The sequence below is a fragment of the Pseudorca crassidens genome, chromosome 12, assembly GCF_039906515.1.
Source record: "Pseudorca crassidens isolate mPseCra1 chromosome 12, mPseCra1.hap1, whole genome shotgun sequence".
NCBI classification, from domain to species: Eukaryota; Metazoa; Chordata; class Mammalia; order Artiodactyla; family Delphinidae; genus Pseudorca; species Pseudorca crassidens.
Genome location: NC_090307.1, coordinates 79,676,395 through 79,694,042, shown reverse-complemented (window position 1 = coordinate 79,694,042; position 17,648 = coordinate 79,676,395). Strand labels below are relative to the sequence as shown.

Below are 17,648 nucleotides of genomic sequence, written 5' to 3'. Positions count from 1 at the left end.
AGCCCTGTAGCCTCTGGACAAGTTTGGCGATGAAGTCAGCTCCCTGCAGGAGGACCCTCTGGCTCAGCGTGTTCTCACTGCCAAAGAGCAGCTTCCCCGGACTTCCCTCACTGCTCCAAACAAGGTTTTCATTCATTCACCCAAAAGGCACTGAGCGCCTACTATGTGCTAGGCACTGACAGAGCTGGGTTATTATAGATGGATGAAAAACCCAGATACGGGCCCTGCTGCCCCCTCCACCCCCCTCCCGGAACCTGGAATACTCAACAAGTATGCAGATAAATCAACAAGAATGTGTAACATTGTCTTGGGTTAAGTGTGCCGAAGGAAGCAAACAGGAAATGAGGATGAGAAGAATGGAGGGAGGAGGCTACTTAGACCAGCAATCTGGGAGGGCCTCTCTGAGGAGGTGACATTTTAGACAAGACCTGAAGGAGGAGAAGGAGTCAACCATGAAGAGTGGGAACAGGTGGCAGGAAGTGAGCAGACAGCCGCTCCAGGGAGAGTGACTGTCAAGATTGAAGTTCCCATCAGGGGTCTCTTCCTACATATTTTACAGCACCCTGGACAGCTGACTCAGATGAGAGGGCTGGTAAAGAGGAGTCATTTCGTGAATCCGAGTTGAGAAAAGATTCTCTCTGGACCTGGCTGCAGCAGTGCCAGTAAACCCCCATTTCCAGCTCGAAGAGAGGTTTGCAGAACTGTCAGACTGGCACTTGGTGAAAACAAGTTAGCCAGGAGTAGAAACACCTGTAGGACCCCAAACCCGCCCTCCCTGGCTGAGTCAGGTGATGCTCTTAAGCCGCAGAGAAGAGAGAAGGAAGGGCAGGGGAACGGAGGGCAGCAAGTGGGAGAGATGTGGGCACTGCCTGCTGGTCAGGAGGCCAGATGAGGGGTAAGCCATTCCCCCCTCCCAGGAGATGGACTCTGAGGGAGGTAGGACCCTAGACCTAGAACGGGATGAGGACTTCTAGATCATCAGTCCAGTGATGGGGACAGATGGGGACATGAGGCCCAGAAAGGGGAAAGGCCTGGCCTGAGGTGGCACAGGAAGTTGGGGACAGAACTCTGCCCCTCACTTGTTTTGGAACCTCGGGGAGCTCACTTCGTGCCTCTGAGCCGCCATCCCCATTGTAAAATGGGAAGAATGTACAGAAAGGGCTTTGCACAGCTGCAACATGGCTGCTGTTTTCTACCCCTACTTTTCCAAGAACACATTTATTAAACCCTGCCAGGCACTGTGCTTTGGACTTCTCATACATTCAGCTCCTTTAATATTCAGGGAAGCCCTAAGAGGCAGACACGGCTGTCCCCATTATGCAGCTAAGGAAACTGAGGCCAAGAGAGGCTGAGTAGCATCCAAGGTCCCGGGGCCAGATCCCACCCCTGACCTGACTGACTTCGGATGGAGCCCATGTTCTCGACCACGGAAGGGTGGCCTGTTTCGTGGTACATAGCTGCGTGCAGGCAGGAGGTGGCGATGGCGACCAGAGAGGGGACCCTTTGACACAGAACTAGGAAGGAGTGAAGGCTGCAGAGCTGTGAGAGCCAGCTTGCAGGCCAGCAAGAGCAATGGCGTGCCAGAGGCCCACGGGACAGCAGAGAAGAAAGGACGTGGGAGAGGAAAGAGGACTCCATTCTTCATGCTGAGTGATGTTACCAGAAGCATGAATCTAATTTTTATGTCCGATGCACGTTTAGGCTTCTCCAGATCAGGGTAACGAAGTGTCAGTTCACACACTAGTAACTCAGCTGAGTCCAGCTAACCAGTTGAAAAAGCGTCTATTTGGGAAATTAGGGGGTGAGTGGACCATTAGACTAGGTGTCAGGCACCTCAGCTTCTAGGGAAGTGTCGCATTTAATGAATGTCTACCCCTGGGCTAAGCACTTTACTGACCTTGCTTTATTTAATTCTCACCACATCTTGTGATATTGTTTCCCGATTTATAAATGTAGGAACTAAGGCCCAGAAAGATTCCAGTCCTGGCTGTGTGCCCCAGGGTAGAGATATAATTTCTCTGGGCCTAAGTTTCCTGTTACAAAAAAGTGGAAGGATGGGTCTTAATCAGGGCTTGGTGAACTTTTTCTGTAAAAGGCGAAATAGTAAATATTTTAGGCTTTGCAGGACACATCATCTTTTTTCAACTGTTCAATTCTGCCCTTGTGGCATAAAATCAGCCATAGACAATATGGAAATGACAGATGAGCATGGCTGTGTTCCAATAAAACACTATTTACAAAAACAGGTGACAACACTTTACACCCACTAGGATGACGATAATTGAAAAGTTGGTGAGGATGTGGAGAAGTCAGAATCCTCACACACTGCTGGTGGGAATGTCAAATGGTATAGCACTTTGGGAAACATGGTACCTCAAAGGTCAAGCATAGAGTTATCACATGACTCAGCAATCCAACTCCTAGGTATATACCCAAGAAAATTGAAGACATATGTTTACACAAAAACTTGTACACTAATGTTCACAGCAGCAAAATAGTCATGAAATAATAGTCAAAAAAAAAAAAGTGGAAACAACCCAAATGTCCATCAGCTGATGACTCGATAAACAAAATGTGGTCTGTCCATACAGTGGAATATTATTTGGTTATAAAAAGCAATGTAGTACATCTGATACATGCTACAACACAGATGAACCTTGAATTATGCTAAGTGAAAGAAGCCAGACACAAAACGCTCCTATTGTATGATTCCACTTATTCGAAGTGTCAGGAATGGGTAAAGCCATAGAGACAGAAAGTAGATTAGTAATTGCTTAGGACTGGAGTGGGGAGAATCAAGGGACTGGGGGCGGGGGAGGGGGGATGCTGATGGCTAAAAGATATGGGGTTTCTTTTTGAAGTGATGAAAATATTCTAAAATTGACTGTGGTGATGGTTGCACCTATCTGTGACTGTACTAAAAGCCTTTGAATTGTACGCTTTAAATGAGCGACGTTTATGGTATGTGAATCACATCTCAGTAAAGCTGCTATTAAAAATTTCATTTACTGGGACTTCCCTGGTGGTCCAGTGGGTAAGTCTCTGTGCTCCGAATGCAGGGGGCCAGGTTCAATCCCTGGTCAGGGAACTAGATCCCACATTCATGCTGCACCTAAGAGTTCGCATGCCGCAACTAAAGATCCCACGTGCTGCAACTAAGACCCGCCCGGCGTAGCCCAGAAAAAAAAAAAAAATTTCATTTACTGATAAAGCCAAAAAAAGAGGGGGCAAGAGGGAAATCTTGGGAGTGGATAGAAATGTTCCCAAAATTGATTTTGGTGCCAGTTGCATGACTGTATATATTCACAAAAAAATATCAAACTTTACATTTTAAATGGGTGAATAAATTTATGTAAATTATATCTCACTAAAGTCCTTAATGGAGGGGGGAAAGTAGGCAGCAAATTGGAATTGGCCCATGAGCCGTGTTTTGCTGACCCCAGTCTACATGCTGATCATATCAGGACTCTTTAGGTTTCAAGTAGGCTATAACCCAACTCAAGCTGATTTAAGCAAAATGAGGAATTTCTTGATGCACACAACTGAAAAGCCTAGAGGAGAGGTGCACTTCAGGCACTGTTGGATCTAGGAGTACAAATGTCACCAGAACTCCGTATTGCTTCCACTCTCAATTTCCATGAAATGGCTGCCCGCAGCTCCTGTCAATTTTCCCAGGTTCGAGTCCAGCAGGAGAGTGAGTAGCCTTTTCCAAAGGCTGTAACAAAAATCATTGTGTCCTGTTGGTTCTGATTGGGCCACATGCCCATTTCTGATTCACTCCCTTTGTCCAGGAAATGCAGGGTTCTGGTTGGCCAGTCCAGAGTCACATGATCCCTGAAGCCCAGGGACTGTGCATAGGGGTGGCAGGGGAGAGGTGGCTCCCTAGAGGAAAATTGGGGAGCTAGACCAGGGGGACCCAACAACAGAATTCAGGAAGTGTTTCTTATGCCAAATATTTTTGCTTAAGTAGTTCCAAAACACCAAAGGAGTTAAATAAACATTGTTAGTCACGTTCTATCAATGACAAATTGAAGCCCCCAAGAGTGAAGACAGCCTGCAGGTCACTGGCAAAGCAAACCGCCCCCAGCCCCCAGCCCCAGCTACTTCACCTTTGCTCTCAGCATGAGGTTTAACTACCTGTGAGTCAAGACAGAAGGGGTCATTTATTCAACAGACGGTTATTACAGCCAGGCACACACACCATGTCTGTAAAATTATCTGAGATTGGTAAATTGAAAGGCCTGGAAATTAAGGGGCAGACATAAAGGCTGTGCAGCAGAGCACACAGGCTGGCTCTTGGGCTCTGGGGGCAGTGCCCCACTGCCTGGACAAGCCAAGCCTTTTTGCGGGTGGCAGCAGAGCCTTGAAAGTTCTCCTCCAACACCGCCAGCTGAGTCACTGTCTTCACCTCTCCAGAGGAGGAAACAGGATCAGATCGAGAGGAAATCAGAAAGTCGGGGTCCTGGGTCCTAACCTCAGCTCTGATGCTAACATGCTGTGTCACAAGAGGTAGCTTGTTTGTCTGGGCCTCAGTGTCCAATGAGAATGAGAGCCTTTTCACTCACCTTTCACTTCTGCCAGCCTTGATCTGACCCTGGCCCACTTCTGTACCTGCATCACCTCCCACGTCCCCCAATCTCCCACTCCATCCATCCTGGCTTCTCTGTTCCTTGCATATTGCTGCTTGTTCCCACCTCTGAGCATTTGCACTTGTTGTTCCCTCTGCCTGGAAGACTCCTCCTCTCCCCGCATCTTCCCAAGACTATTACTTCTGGATCACTGTGGGGTCAGCTCAGGGAGACCTTCCCTGACCACCCACGCCCCCTCGAGCCCCAAGGTGAGACCCTCAGGTCTCTCTCCCTCACAATATCCAGTTTTGTCTCCTCAGTAATGGGGCCCAGCTCCAAGATGCTCAACACGGGTTTATTCATTGGACAGAAACAATTATAGGACAAGTAGGGACAATGTGCATCTCTGACCCAAACTCCAAGGAAGACGCAGTGCCACCGTCCAATCCCCCAAACTGGGGCCCAAGCATAGGATGGCGTCCAGTGTGTCCTGACTTTTCTTTCTTCTGCTTGTTTCTCCCAGCAGTTGTTGGTCCTGAAGCCAAGGATGCATGTCTTCCCTCCCCTGCACCTTCCCACAGTGCTCTGCGCCAGCAGCCAGGGCAGCTGCCCCATCCCCAGCCAGAGTGGGTACAGGCCCTAAACACCTCCCTTCAGTCAAGACCCATCCACGGGTCCTGCCAGCTCCATGCTCTGTGCCTTTGCAAAACAGACGCCCTCCTTCCCCTGCCCTTTCCTTGCCCATCTTCATCCTGACGCCCCCCCGCCGCGGGCCCGAGCCTCCTCTCGGCACCAAAGCACCATACTTGTGTTTCCTGTGGGCCCCTGCCTGGCTACCTGTGTTCCAGCCGATCCTTTTGCCTCAACACCCTTCCCTATTCCTCTGACCAGCTCCTGCCACCTCTCAGCGCCACCTCTTTCCAGAAGACTCCTTGAACCCCACCCCCCGCCCTAATAGGGTTGGGAGTCCCTTTTCTCTCCTGAGGCCTATCCAGTCACCAAATTCTGCAGCAGCCCTTCCCGCACTGGAGGGAATTACCTGCCATCCTCTCCCCAAGTAGATGTGAGCATCTTGAGATGAGAAACGACATCACTTATCTTTGCTGTTACTGCACCTGAGTGCCTGGCACCCAGTAGGTGTGCGTGCAAGTATGCCTATGCGAGCGCTCTGGAGGCAGGGGCTGTGTCCAGTGTGCCCAGTGCCTCAAAGAGCCTGGCCTATGGTGAGTCTCAACCGATGTTCAGAGAATGAATGAATGAATGAATGAATAATTCCTTCAAGGCCTGTGTGAAGTTACCTCCTCCACACAGAGTGACCAGCCCTCCCCATTGGCCCAGGATGTGGAACTTCCAGTGCTTAACCCGGGCAAGTCCCAGGCAAACTTGGATGAGTTAGTCATCCTACTCTTCCTACCGCCTCTGTGACCCCCTGTAAGACCTGATCCCAGTCAGGCTGCACTAAATCCCAGTCACTTGCTACTGTTGTGTATTTTAATGGCTTTCTAATAATTTCACACGTTTGTGGCAGTCTTCCAATATTACTAAAGGACAGGGGCCATCTTTCTTTATGGCCCACTGTAACCACTCAGGGCCAGACACAAACAGGCTTGGAAAGGTTTTCATCTTTCTCATCACCGTTTCCGAAGGCCTCGTCTAAGTTGTTCTTGTACATTTTCTTCTTTAATTCTCCCAATGACCGCACGAAGTAGGGATTTTCTCTCTCGTTTTACAGATGAGGCTGTTTTGAAAGGCCAGAGTTGAAGGCAAGACCAAGGTAAGCTCACATACCTTGGAAGTCGCAGGATAGGAGCCCAGGACTGTCAGAGATCGTAGCTTTTGCTTAAAGAGCACCCAGAGGTAGCCCCTCTCCGGCACCCAGGTCCTCTGAGGTCTGGTGGTTTCCTTCGCCTCCCTTAGCCCCTGCATGCACAGCTGGATGAGAGTGCCCCCCACCCCGCCCCAGCCAACGGAGACATCCTTCAGCTGCCAGAGCAGGGACCTGAGTTTTGGAGAGGAGAGAATAAACATGATTCCCAGGTGGTGAGAAAACAAGTCACTCTCCAGCTCTGGAGACTGGACAGGACCAGGTTTGAGGGCCGGGAACCCTTCCTTATCTGTAACAGTTGTGCCGTCATCCCGTCAGACCCAAGAGCAGGCAAAATGGGTCCCCCAAGGACAGGAGGTTGTATTAGTCTCCTGGGGCTGCTGTAACAAGTTACCAGGAACTCAGTGGTGTAAAACAACAGAAAGGATTCTCTCACGGTTCTGGAGGCCAGAAGTCCAAAATCGGGGTGTCAGCAGGCTTTGGTTCCTTTTGGAGGCTTTCGGGGAGAGTCGGTTCCCTGCCTCTCTCTCAGCTCCTGGTGGCTCCAGGCAATCCTTGGCATTTCTTGGCTTGTGTTTGCATCACTCCAATCTCTGCCTCTGTCTTCCCATCACCTTCCTCTCTTTTTGTCTCTGCATCCTCTCCTCTTCTTATAAGACACCAGTCATCAGATTTAGGGCCCAGCATAAACCCAGGGTGATTTCATTTCCAGGTCTTTGACCATATTTCCAACTAAGGTCACACTCTGAGGTTACCAATGGACATGAATTTGGGGGGGACCCTATTCAACCCAGTACATACAGAGCTTCATTGCCTTGGGTCCTCCCAGTGTCTGCTGAAAACCTTACCTGCATTCCCGTGCCCTCCTTCCGCAGGACACCCCTGCAACAGCTGCCGTCGGGGCAGCCGCACACCCCCTCCCCGCAGACCCATGGAGCCTCCTGACGTGCTCACCCCACCCTCCCAGCCTCCCTGGAAGTGTGAGGGCTCCACGACAAGCCCCACATGCTTGCAGGAGACGCGCGGAAAAGACCACAGTTGCAGAATCCCAGCATTCTGGGAGAAGGAGAAGGAAAGTGCTGACTTAAAGATTGAAACCCTGACAGATGTAGCACTTTTTAACTCTGCGATGGACCTGTTGGCACTTGTCGATCCCAGCACGTTTGCTAATGTGCATTTTCCTCAAAGGGCTGAGCCTGCCCCAGCTCCCATTGCCTGCCTCACCTCTTTGCTTCCAATTCCTTTGCTGGGTTGGTCCTGCCTGTTCTCTTTCCTGATTACTAACCTCCCCTCCCCTTTCCCTCTCTCTCTCAATGTCTCTCCCCCCGGAGCCCCCTACCCCAGGCTTTTCTTCCTTCTGTCTCCTTTCCTCTCCGACTCTGGGTCCCCTCTCCTCCTCTTCGCTTGGTTCAGCAAGATAAATAAACATTTGTGGAGCAGCTACAGTAAACCGGGGGCTGTGAGAGTGACAGGATGGAAAGACAAACAAGACGGGTTGTACTCACCCCTTCCTGCCCTGCTCTGTTGTTCTCTGTGTCTCTCTCCACGTCCCTCCCCTCCTCGCTCAGCATCTTGTCTCTCTCTTCTGTTTCGCAGGCCGGTTGAACCAACTCTTCCCTGCTTTGTACCAGGCGCCCTGCTAGGTGTTGTGGATGCAAACCGGACCAAGATGAGGTCTCTGCTGTCTCAGAATCCCCTGGTGTTTCTCTCTCTCTTCTTTTTTTTCTTCCTCTGACTTCCTTCCTCTTACTCCTCCCAAACCCTTACCGCCATTGTCCATCGCCTTCGCCCAATCTCAGGCTTCAGCCTCCCAAACGAGAGAGGCAGGGTGCTAATCTCATGGCCCCCTCCACTGATGGGGCCAGGCCCAGCCGTGTTGCCCGACAGTGCTGGAGCCACTGGCTGGGAACAGCTGATGCATGTGGACAGACAGGATCCAAAAGGCCCTTGCCCCTGCTGGCCTCCGCCCAGAACTGCTGATCAGCCAGATATGTCTGACTGCACAGGAGCAGTTCTGAGAGGCCTCAGCCCTGCGGGCAGTCAGGAAAGGCTGATGCGGGTGGACACATGATCAGGAGCAGGACGGAAAGTTCTCTGGCTGGCTCTGAGCTGGGCTGGCTGATTGGAATGGACGTGCGGGGTCACTGCTTGGCTGGACACTGGCGCGTGGGGCGCAGGGGGGACTGAAGGAGGATGTTGCCCAGGTGTTGGAAACCATGGCTAAAAAGGAAATCAGGAGTGGAGAGTGACTGGGCTGGAGGTTTCAGGACCACCCTTGCCAGGGCTGCTTTCCTGAATATCCAGGAGGTCAAGAGGAAGGCAGCTCCGGGTTCAAACCCTGGATCTGTTCACCGTGCTTAACCCCACCCCTCCCACCTCCCCAAAGTGTGTTCTACCCAAGTGAGGATGTCAGGCATGGGGCTCCCATTTCTCTTGCTGTGATTGGTTCCCCAGTGGTTACGTGATCCAATGACAGCCAAGGAGACACACGGGAACGTCTGCTGGGGCTTCTGGGAAAACTCCTCCTCCCTCATAAGAAGGTGATGCTGGACAATCATGGTGACATTGCAAATCCTGCAGCCTGAGACGAAGTCAACCCTGAGGATGTCAAGTCTGAGATGGGAAGAAATGGTGACCTTGAGGATATCATGCAGCCACCAGCATCACGCCCAGAGTGTGCCCTTCCTCGGATTTCTTATTATGTGAAATGATGACTTTTAGTGTTTAAGGCCATTTGAGCCTAAGTTGTGTTGTCTGTAACTTGCAGCCTAAAGCATCCTAAATAACAGACAAGAATCATTAGAGATCATAATGCCTACACCCCAGGATTGCCGTGAGAATTCATGAAATGATGCATTTAGCTCAGTCCACGGTACATAGAAAGCACTCGTAAACACCACTGTAATTATTACTTACATATCAATACGTTATAAACAACACATTATTTGCAGTCAGTTACACATGGGAGTCACTAGTGCTGTTTGCCAAAGGTTTCTGGTTCTCTTCCCTTGCAAGCATGATGCAGTAGTACAGACCTCTGAGATATTGTGGGTTTCGTTCCAGAGCACCACAGTAAGGTGAATATTGAAATAAAGCGAGGCACATAAATCTTTTGGTTTCCCAGTGCATATAAAAATTACATTTACACTATACTGTAGTCTATTAAGTGTGCAATGTGCATACCTGAACTAAAAAATACTTTACTGTTAAAAAATGCTAACCATCATCTGAGCCTTCAGTGGGTTGTAATCTTTTCCCTTTAGTCACATCAAAGATCACTGATCACTGATCACAGATCACCATAATAGATATATAATAATAACAAAGTTTGAAATATGACGAGAATTACCAAAATGTGACAGAGACAGGAAGTGAGTAAATGCTGTTGGAAAAATGGCGCCGATAGACTTGCTTGACACAGGGTTGCCACAAACCTTCCATTTGTTAAAAAATGCAGTACCTGCGACGCACAGTGAAGCAAGGCATGGCTGTTCTTGGTTCCTTCGCGGGTGGGAGAAGTCATGTGACTATTCACACAAGCTGGCCCTGTTCCCACCACCTGCCAGTACCCGAGTGGCCCCTCGTTTTGTCAGCGTCGCCCTGTGCCAGGTCCCTCAGGCCATCAGTGCTCCGGCAGAGCTGGCAAAACATCGCCTCCCTCAGTGACAGTCAGGCAGAGGTGTCCGTGGCAAAGCTGGCGGGGCTCCAAGGGTCTAGGCTATCTCTCAAGTCCACACACAGCCGTTTCCCCCCATGGTACCCACACGGCACCTGGGGGCAGCTTGCCGTGTTGAAATCCTCACCAGGCCCCTGGTGTAGTTTGGAGCTGCTGTTTTTATCTGTCTCTTTCTGTGTGATGAATTATTTCGGGGGGACCCAAATTGTTCATCCTGCACTCTGGCCTTTATAGGGCTTTCCTGTAATTCCAGAAGACATGGCTCTGTGTTTCAGCCCCAGTGGCAGACGGGAGCTTACCTCAGCCCCCGTGAGAAATCAGTGATTATTTTAAAAATGAAAGAAAGAAAAGTGTTGGCAATGGTGGGGAGGTATTGGAACATTTGTGCATTACTTATGGGAATGAAAAATGGTACAGGTGTCATAGAAAGCAGCACAAAGCTCAATACAGGGGGACCCTATGACCCAGCAGTCCCACTCCTAGGTCATGAGATATACGTATATATATACACACACCCAAGGGAACTGAAAACATGACCATACAAAAACGTGTCCACAAATGTTCATAGCATTATTTATAAAAGCCAAAAAGTAGAAACAACCCCATATCTACCAATGGATAAACCAAACGTGGCCTATCCAGACAATGGAGTATTATTCAACCATAAAAAGTAATAAAGTGTTGGTGCGTGCTCCCACGTGGGTGAACCTGGAAAGCATGAGGCAACGTGAAAGAAGCCAGTCCCCAAAGGTCACGTGTGATATGGTTCCGTTTATATAAAATGTCCAGAGTAGGCAAATCCATAGGGACAGAAAGGAAATTAGTGGCGCCCAGGGGGTAAGTGAGTAACAGGTACAGGGTTTCCTTTTGGGGTGATGAAAATGTTTTGGAACTTGATAGAGATAATGGTTGCAGAAGATTGTGAAGGTACTACACTATATAAAATAAACAATGAGGACTTACTGTATAGCACAGGGAACTATTTTCAATGTCTTGTAATAACCTATAATGGAAAAGAATAGGAAGAACTGTATATATGTATAACTGAATCACTTTGCTGTACATCTGAAACTAACTAAACTGTGTTAGTTTCAATTTAATGAAAAAGAAGTTGTGCATGTACTAAAGGCCGCCAAATTGTACACTTTTAACAGGGTTAATTTTATGTTATGTGAATTTCACCTCAATTTTTAAAATATCAGTTATTAGAAATGTGTGTGGAGGAGGGGAGGGCAGGCAGGCAGGGAGGGGAGGGGCATGACATCCAGTTCCAGAAATGTCCAAGCCCCCTCCTGCCTGGCCCCAAGCCAAGTCTCACGCATAGTAGGTGCTGCACAAATGTCTGTTCCTCCCCTCCCCCTCCCCACTACCTGCTCCCTTTATAAAAAGGAAAATAATTCTTTTAACCACCGTCATTGCCGTACTTGAACATTTGGACTGAGTCCTGTCTGCCTTTAGGGAAGGTCTTGTTTACCTTTGTGCCCTGACCACAAGCCTGCCCTGAGATCTGCATTCCCTCCAGCATTGCTGGAGAAAACGCTGCCCAGCTCCAGCTCCAACCGGCATAATTACACATTATGCTGGGTCTCACTGCCACTGTTTACAGAGCCAGCATCATAATTAACTGTTTATTAGGGTCTTTCAGGCCGGCTGGGATTCCCCAGCTGCAGTGAGCTACAGTGTTTTCTGGCTGCACCTCCCTCCCCCTGCCATTCAGGAAAGACCTGGTTCTGGTGGCCGCCGGCCAGAGTCCCTGCACGCTTCAAGGAAAGTTTCTTCCCTGACAGTTCCTGAGGTTCCCTGGGCTGGAAGCTCTTTTTGGGGTGTTGAGAGGAGGTAGGGGTGGGGACAACAGCTGTGACTCTGGCCACCTCTGTCCCTCTCGGCCAGAAGGGGAGCACCTGCTACCTGCCAGACATGGAGTAGGGTGGATGGAGAGATAAGGTACCTCACAGTCTAGGTCGGGGAGGAAGAAAGAGGAGGAGGTGGTCACCTCCTGTAAGATTCTGAGCAAGACCAGCTACGGAGTTTTCGGGGTCCAGTGCAAAATGAAGATGTGGGGCCCCTTGTTAAAGTTATTGAGAATTTCAAGACAGCGACAGAGCATTAACAAGCGTCACCCTTCTAAGTGCCAGGCCCTGTGGAACTGTGCAGGTGGTGCATCGGTGAAGCTGGCCCCGTCTCAGAGCATTAGTAACAGCAGGCATGAATTGAGCACTTACTGTATGCCCATGGCAGGAGACAGCAGGGCTTAGGAACACAGATCCCAGCTCTGCCTCTTCTCTCTGTGATCGTGGACAAATTATGCAGGATCGCAGTGCCTCACCTTCCTCATCTCTGAAATGGGGGTGATACTAATAAAAAGTGTGGGTCTGTGTCTGGCGTGTAGTAACTGCTATACGAGCATTCACTGCTATTATTTAGTTTGCAAGGATGGATTCAGCTGATAGCCAGAAGAATCTAAAAGGTGGATGCTATTTCTGTGCCCAGTTCCAAGTGGGGAAACCAAGGCACATACAGGTTAGATAACTTAACCTCAGTCACTCAGAGGAGAGGCTCATATTTGAACCCAGAAACGCTCTAGCACCTGGGCTTTGGTGGTGGTGCTGGCATGGAAGAGGGGGAAGATCAGTGTGAAGGGGCAAGAGTGGAGGGCCTTGCGTCCATTCTCGGGGTCAGAGGGCAGGCCCCTCAAGCACCCCACTGTGCCTGGCTCTGAGTCTGTGCTCTGTAAGCATGGGTGGAATTGAAGCTCTGATGCTCCTTTGTGCCAGGCACTGTCTTAACACTTCATTCACATCTCAATGTGTGTCTGATCATTTCCCTTGCAGATGGGGGCCTTCACCCAGCGCTATGAGATGTCTCCCCGCCAGTGCCACCCAACCAGGAAGGGGTGAGTCAGAGGCTGCCCTCCCGGCTCTCTCGGATTCCAAACTCCTGGCTCTTTCCTGCTCAGCCAGCTCCCCTCCGGAAGGAAGCTCTGCCCAGAAACATGCCCGGTTGGCATTGCTCAGCCCGGGAGCCTCGGTTGGCCCGAATCCCAGTGCCACCCACGCTGCCCTTCTTCTGGGCCATAAAGATCCTCTCCTCTCACCCCTGCCTGGCCCTGGCAGGTAAAACAGCGAGACCACCCCAGGTGGTGCTCTCAATAACGCTTCCTGACAGAGGGCGGCTGCTCTAGCCCCTCATCTCCATTATCCTCTACTTTGTGGCTCTGACTGGAATCTTCCAAATCCAGATGGGCAAGGAAGGCGGAGCTGTGACTCCATGGCCGTGGGCTCCCGGGAGCTCCCAGGGAAAGCGTTCCCTAGCAGTCCCCTCAGAGCCTGTGGATTCTCGCTGTGAACAGTCCAAAACCCAGCCCTGCCTTCAGAGAACCCTGGGCGTGAGTGAGGGTGGGGGGGCAAGTTTAGCGGTAGCCCAGGCTGGCCGTTGGCTCCCTGTCCCCTGCGTGCCGTGAGAGGGAGATGGGAAAGGAGCAGAAGTCAGCTCGGAGTCAGGCATTTCCAGGGACAGTTCTGCCCCCAGAGGGGATCACTTTTTCCTCTTTGGGGGCAACCATGCGCCCACCACAATTTGCTTCTTTCTTTTTCTTTATTACTTTTTATTTGAATATAATTTTGGGCTTACAGAAATGTTGCAAGAGCAGTACAAAGAATTCCCATATACCCTTCACCTGGATTCTCCAAATGTAAACGCTTCATCACATTTGCTTTATTCTTTCCTGTTTCTCTCTAGATAGATATATAGGAGAGAAAGATGTATTTTTTTTCAGAACCGTTTCACAGTAAGCTGCAGACAGAACACCTCTTTTACCTCTAAATACTTCAGCGTGGGGCTTCCCTGGTGGCGCAGTGCTTGAGAGTCTGCCTGCCGATGCAGCGGACACGGGTTCGTGCCCCGGTCCGGGAAGATCCCACATGCGGCGGAGCGGCTAGGCCCAAGAGTTATGCCATAGGAGGGAAAGTCAAGGAATGATTAAATATAAAAAAAAAAAAAAAAAAAATTCTATTTAAATACTTCAGCGTGTATTTCCTAAAAACAAATGACATTCTCTTACAATATGATATCTTACAATGTAATTACCAAAATCAGGTAATTAACACTGAGACAGCATTATAATCTAATCTACAAACTGTATTCAGATCTTGCCATTTGTCCCTAGAATGTCCTTTATAACAAAAGGAAACTCTGAACCCCATATGGCATTCGGTTGTCATATCTCTCAGCCTCTTTCAATCTAGAAGAGTTCCTTAGTTTTTCTGTCTTTGAAAACATTGACGATTTTTAAGAGAAGTGGTCAGTTAGTTGTAGAATGCCCCTCAGTTTTGGTTTGTCAGATATTTCTTCATGATTACTTTCAGGTTATACACTTTCAACTGGACGATCACAGAAATGTCCTGCATTCTTCTCAATGCCTCCTTAACAATTTGCCCCATTCTGGTGATGGGGTTAACTGTGATCACTGGGTTAAGGGGTGCCTCTATATTTTAAAGCTAAAAACAAATAGAAAAGCTTGAATTCTAGTCATACCCTCTCTAACTCCCAGCTCAGAAGCCACAAAACCCCCCACCACCAATTTGTTTGCTTACTCAGAAAAAACTTAACGTATCAGTTATCTATTGCTGCATAAGAAACCATCCCATGACACAGTGGCTTAAAATAGCAGCTATTTTATTGCTTATGATTCTGTGGATCAGGAATTCAGATGGGGCCCAGTTCTTCATCTTATGTGGCTGCACTCTGCTGGGATCTTGGCTGGGGCTAAAAGATCCAAGATGTCCTCCCTCATCTGTTTGGTAGTTGGTGTTGGCTGTCAGCTGGGGTGCTTGGTTTTCCTCCGTGTGGCCTTTCCAGCAGGATAGCTTGGGCTTCTTGACATGGTGAAAATAGAAGCTGCAAGGCCTCTGAGGGCTGAGGGCTGGAAGCTGACCAGCCTAACTTCTGCTGTGTTCTATTCTGAGGCCAGCCCTGATTCAATCAGAGAGGAGATAACCCTGCCTTTGGATGGGAGCAGGGGCAACGCTGACTGCAAAAGAGCATGTGAGATGGGATTTGTTTGCTCAGCCATCTTTGGAGATAGAGCACACCAAGGGTGCCTGCTTACTCACCCAGAATGTACAAGAGAGCTACAAATGAGGAACTGGGCAGTCGCCTTGGCTATGCCTTTCCCAGGGGAATATCCGTCCCCAAGCTTGGAATGTTTCGTTTTCACTCTCCTTTTCAATTCTGTGCGATTCCAGAAGCCTTTCCTGGGCATCTGTTATGTAGCGATAGATATGGAGCACCTACTACGTATGCAGGGCTCAGTGCTGAGGATCGAGGCATGAAACTGAGTTCGTCCTCGATCTCTGGGAGCTCACCACCTAGAGATAAAACTGAACTATAAACGAACCTTTGCAGGTGGTTGTCAAGAATGTGGGTGTGTGAAGGGTGGACTCCAGAGAAAGGAGGGGCTAAGTGTGGCTGGGGGCACTGGGGAAGGGACATAGAAGAGACCATGCAAGAGCTGACTCGTGAAGAAGGAGCAGATGGGCAGGCCAGGCAGAGGGGGCAGCCTAGGGTGGGCGGTGGGCGTGTTGGGGAATTACCCCTACCCAGGAATGGCTGTCAGCAAGGTATAGTGGGGCCCAGGGGAGAGTGCAAAGAGATAAGACTAAGGGGTGATCACGGACTGGAGTCTACAACCTCCAATGCTGGTGTTTCTACCTCCTTCCCTTTCTTCCGTCAGAGTGTTTGCCAGCCCAGGTCTAAGTCCTTAACCCTGTAGACTCAGTAGAATCTCCATTCAGTACAGACACGGGATGGGACAAGTGAGGAAGGGGGAGAAGACTCTGTAGAGAAACTTCTTTCATCTACATAACTAAGAGCTGGGAAAATGAGAGAGCAAATGCAGTCTTGGAGTTTGGAATGGGGGATGAGAGAACGGGGGAAAGGAGGGGACAACTTGCATTTGGTGCTGCTGTGGGGTTTGGACTCCATACAGTAAGGATTTGATTACTATTTGATAGCTAGACGGCAGTTCTTTGCATGCAGCTAAGTCATAGAAGGAGCCATATGGGAAGCCATAATTTATATGGGTTACATATTTTTATATACATGCACCAACAGTCATGAGGGAGGTCACAGTTTTAAAAGGAATGTATTCTTGAAAATCTTTACATAATTAAAACCTCAACGAATTCAAGCATAGCCCTGAAAGGGGTGGCGAGCCTGTCTGTTTATATCCATTAAAATGTCTCTAACACATGGCCGCTATGCGCCACCGGTTAAATTTCACTCAAGCCATTGGGCTTTGAAATGATGCAATTACTGATGCCTTTTTTTTTAAACTGGGAAGATTTGCATGATTCCACATTTTGCACCTAAAGGGAGGCTTTATTTCATACATATTTTTATGTTACAGTATTTCTTATTTCATATTCTCTCTCTCCCATGTTAGACACTCACTCACACAGAAGGGAAGACATTGCAGTAGGGTGGGTGTCTTGGGAAGAATCCTGTGGTTAAGAGGGGACCTCTGAGGGTTTCTGGTGCCTCCCTCATCATGAATGAGACAATAGAGGCTTGGCAGGTTTTGTTTCCAAGATGCTACAGTGAAAGGCAATGAAAGGTAACAGAGGAAAATCCCTCACTTGAACTCAGACATGTGGGCCGATTTTCCTGTTCCGGCCAAATAACATAGCAGTGGAGAACTTGGGTTTTGTAGTCTCTGCCACCTGCTAGCTTTCTGACCTTGGGCAAGGCATTTTTCACCCCTCTGAGCCTCAGTTTCCTCATCTACAAAATGTGGTTCCTAATAGCCACCTGAAGGTGGAGATAATAGGTAACATGGTTCTTCACACAGGGCCAGACTCAGTAAATGCTCAGTACCAGGTAGCCGTCACGCTTACCGCTTACCGTTACAACATCACCTTGGCCTGTGCCTTGCTTATCTGTTTACTTTGGTTTCCCAGCCAGACTGTGACTCCCTGAGGGCTCACTGGTGTTTACAGTCCCAGCCCAGTGCACAGAGCCGACCCAGGGAATGCGGGATGTCTGCAGGACTCCACACGATGCACCCCGCACAATACGGTGCAGGGAGCTGTGGGGTGGGTTCCATATGCCCTTGGGGATCTTTTCCTTCTTCCTTCAAACTGCAGTCCCAGGAGCTTCCTTGCTATCTCTGGGGGCAGGAGGGGAAGCAATCCCCACCTCCTCCCTTTCTGGTGAGATGTGGAACCCGCGTTTCTCTGTGCCCCACCCTTCCACTCAGGGGTAGATGGAACACGCTGGTAAACGTCTTTTACCCCCAAGCACTGGGGACTCAAAGGGGCAGATTTGCATTTTAAACAACCACTGAGGAGCAAGGGCAGTGCTAAACACAGAGAAAGTGCTCACTAATGCTAATGGGCCAACTAGGGAGACTTTCCTAAAGAGAATAATCTCCTGCCTGCTCAACCTACAGAGGGCTGGTGCTGTCAGCACCCTAAGTATTGGTTTCTGTCCCCTAAACAAAAGTTGACAGAGACCAGAACTTGGAGAGGAAAGAAAATAACTTTTACGACACCTATTTCATCTCAGACTTCGAATCTTGCCG

At 49.3% G+C, this 17,648-nt stretch overlaps 1 protein-coding gene across 24 annotated transcripts in view; it reads left to right on the top strand.

Annotated features, from left to right (window-relative positions):
• Positions 1-17,648, top strand: part of SPRING1 (SREBF pathway regulator in golgi 1) — a 337,705-nt gene that overhangs the window by 214,220 nt on the left and 105,837 nt on the right. For 16 of the 24 annotated variants that reach the window (XR_010933322.1, XM_067700713.1, XM_067700712.1 and 13 more), the window contains one exon: positions 12,901-12,962. Coding sequence is in view for 17 of the 24 variants with exons in the window: in XM_067700713.1 (XP_067556814.1) it covers positions 12,901-12,962 (62 nt within the window). In the remaining 7 variants the exon portion in view is untranslated. Of the gene's footprint in view, positions 1-6,300; positions 6,343-7,989; positions 11,221-12,900; positions 16,262-17,648 lie in introns of those variants that run through there. The other 8 variants (XM_067700723.1, XM_067700726.1, XM_067700733.1 and 5 more) reach the window with 3 other exon arrangements.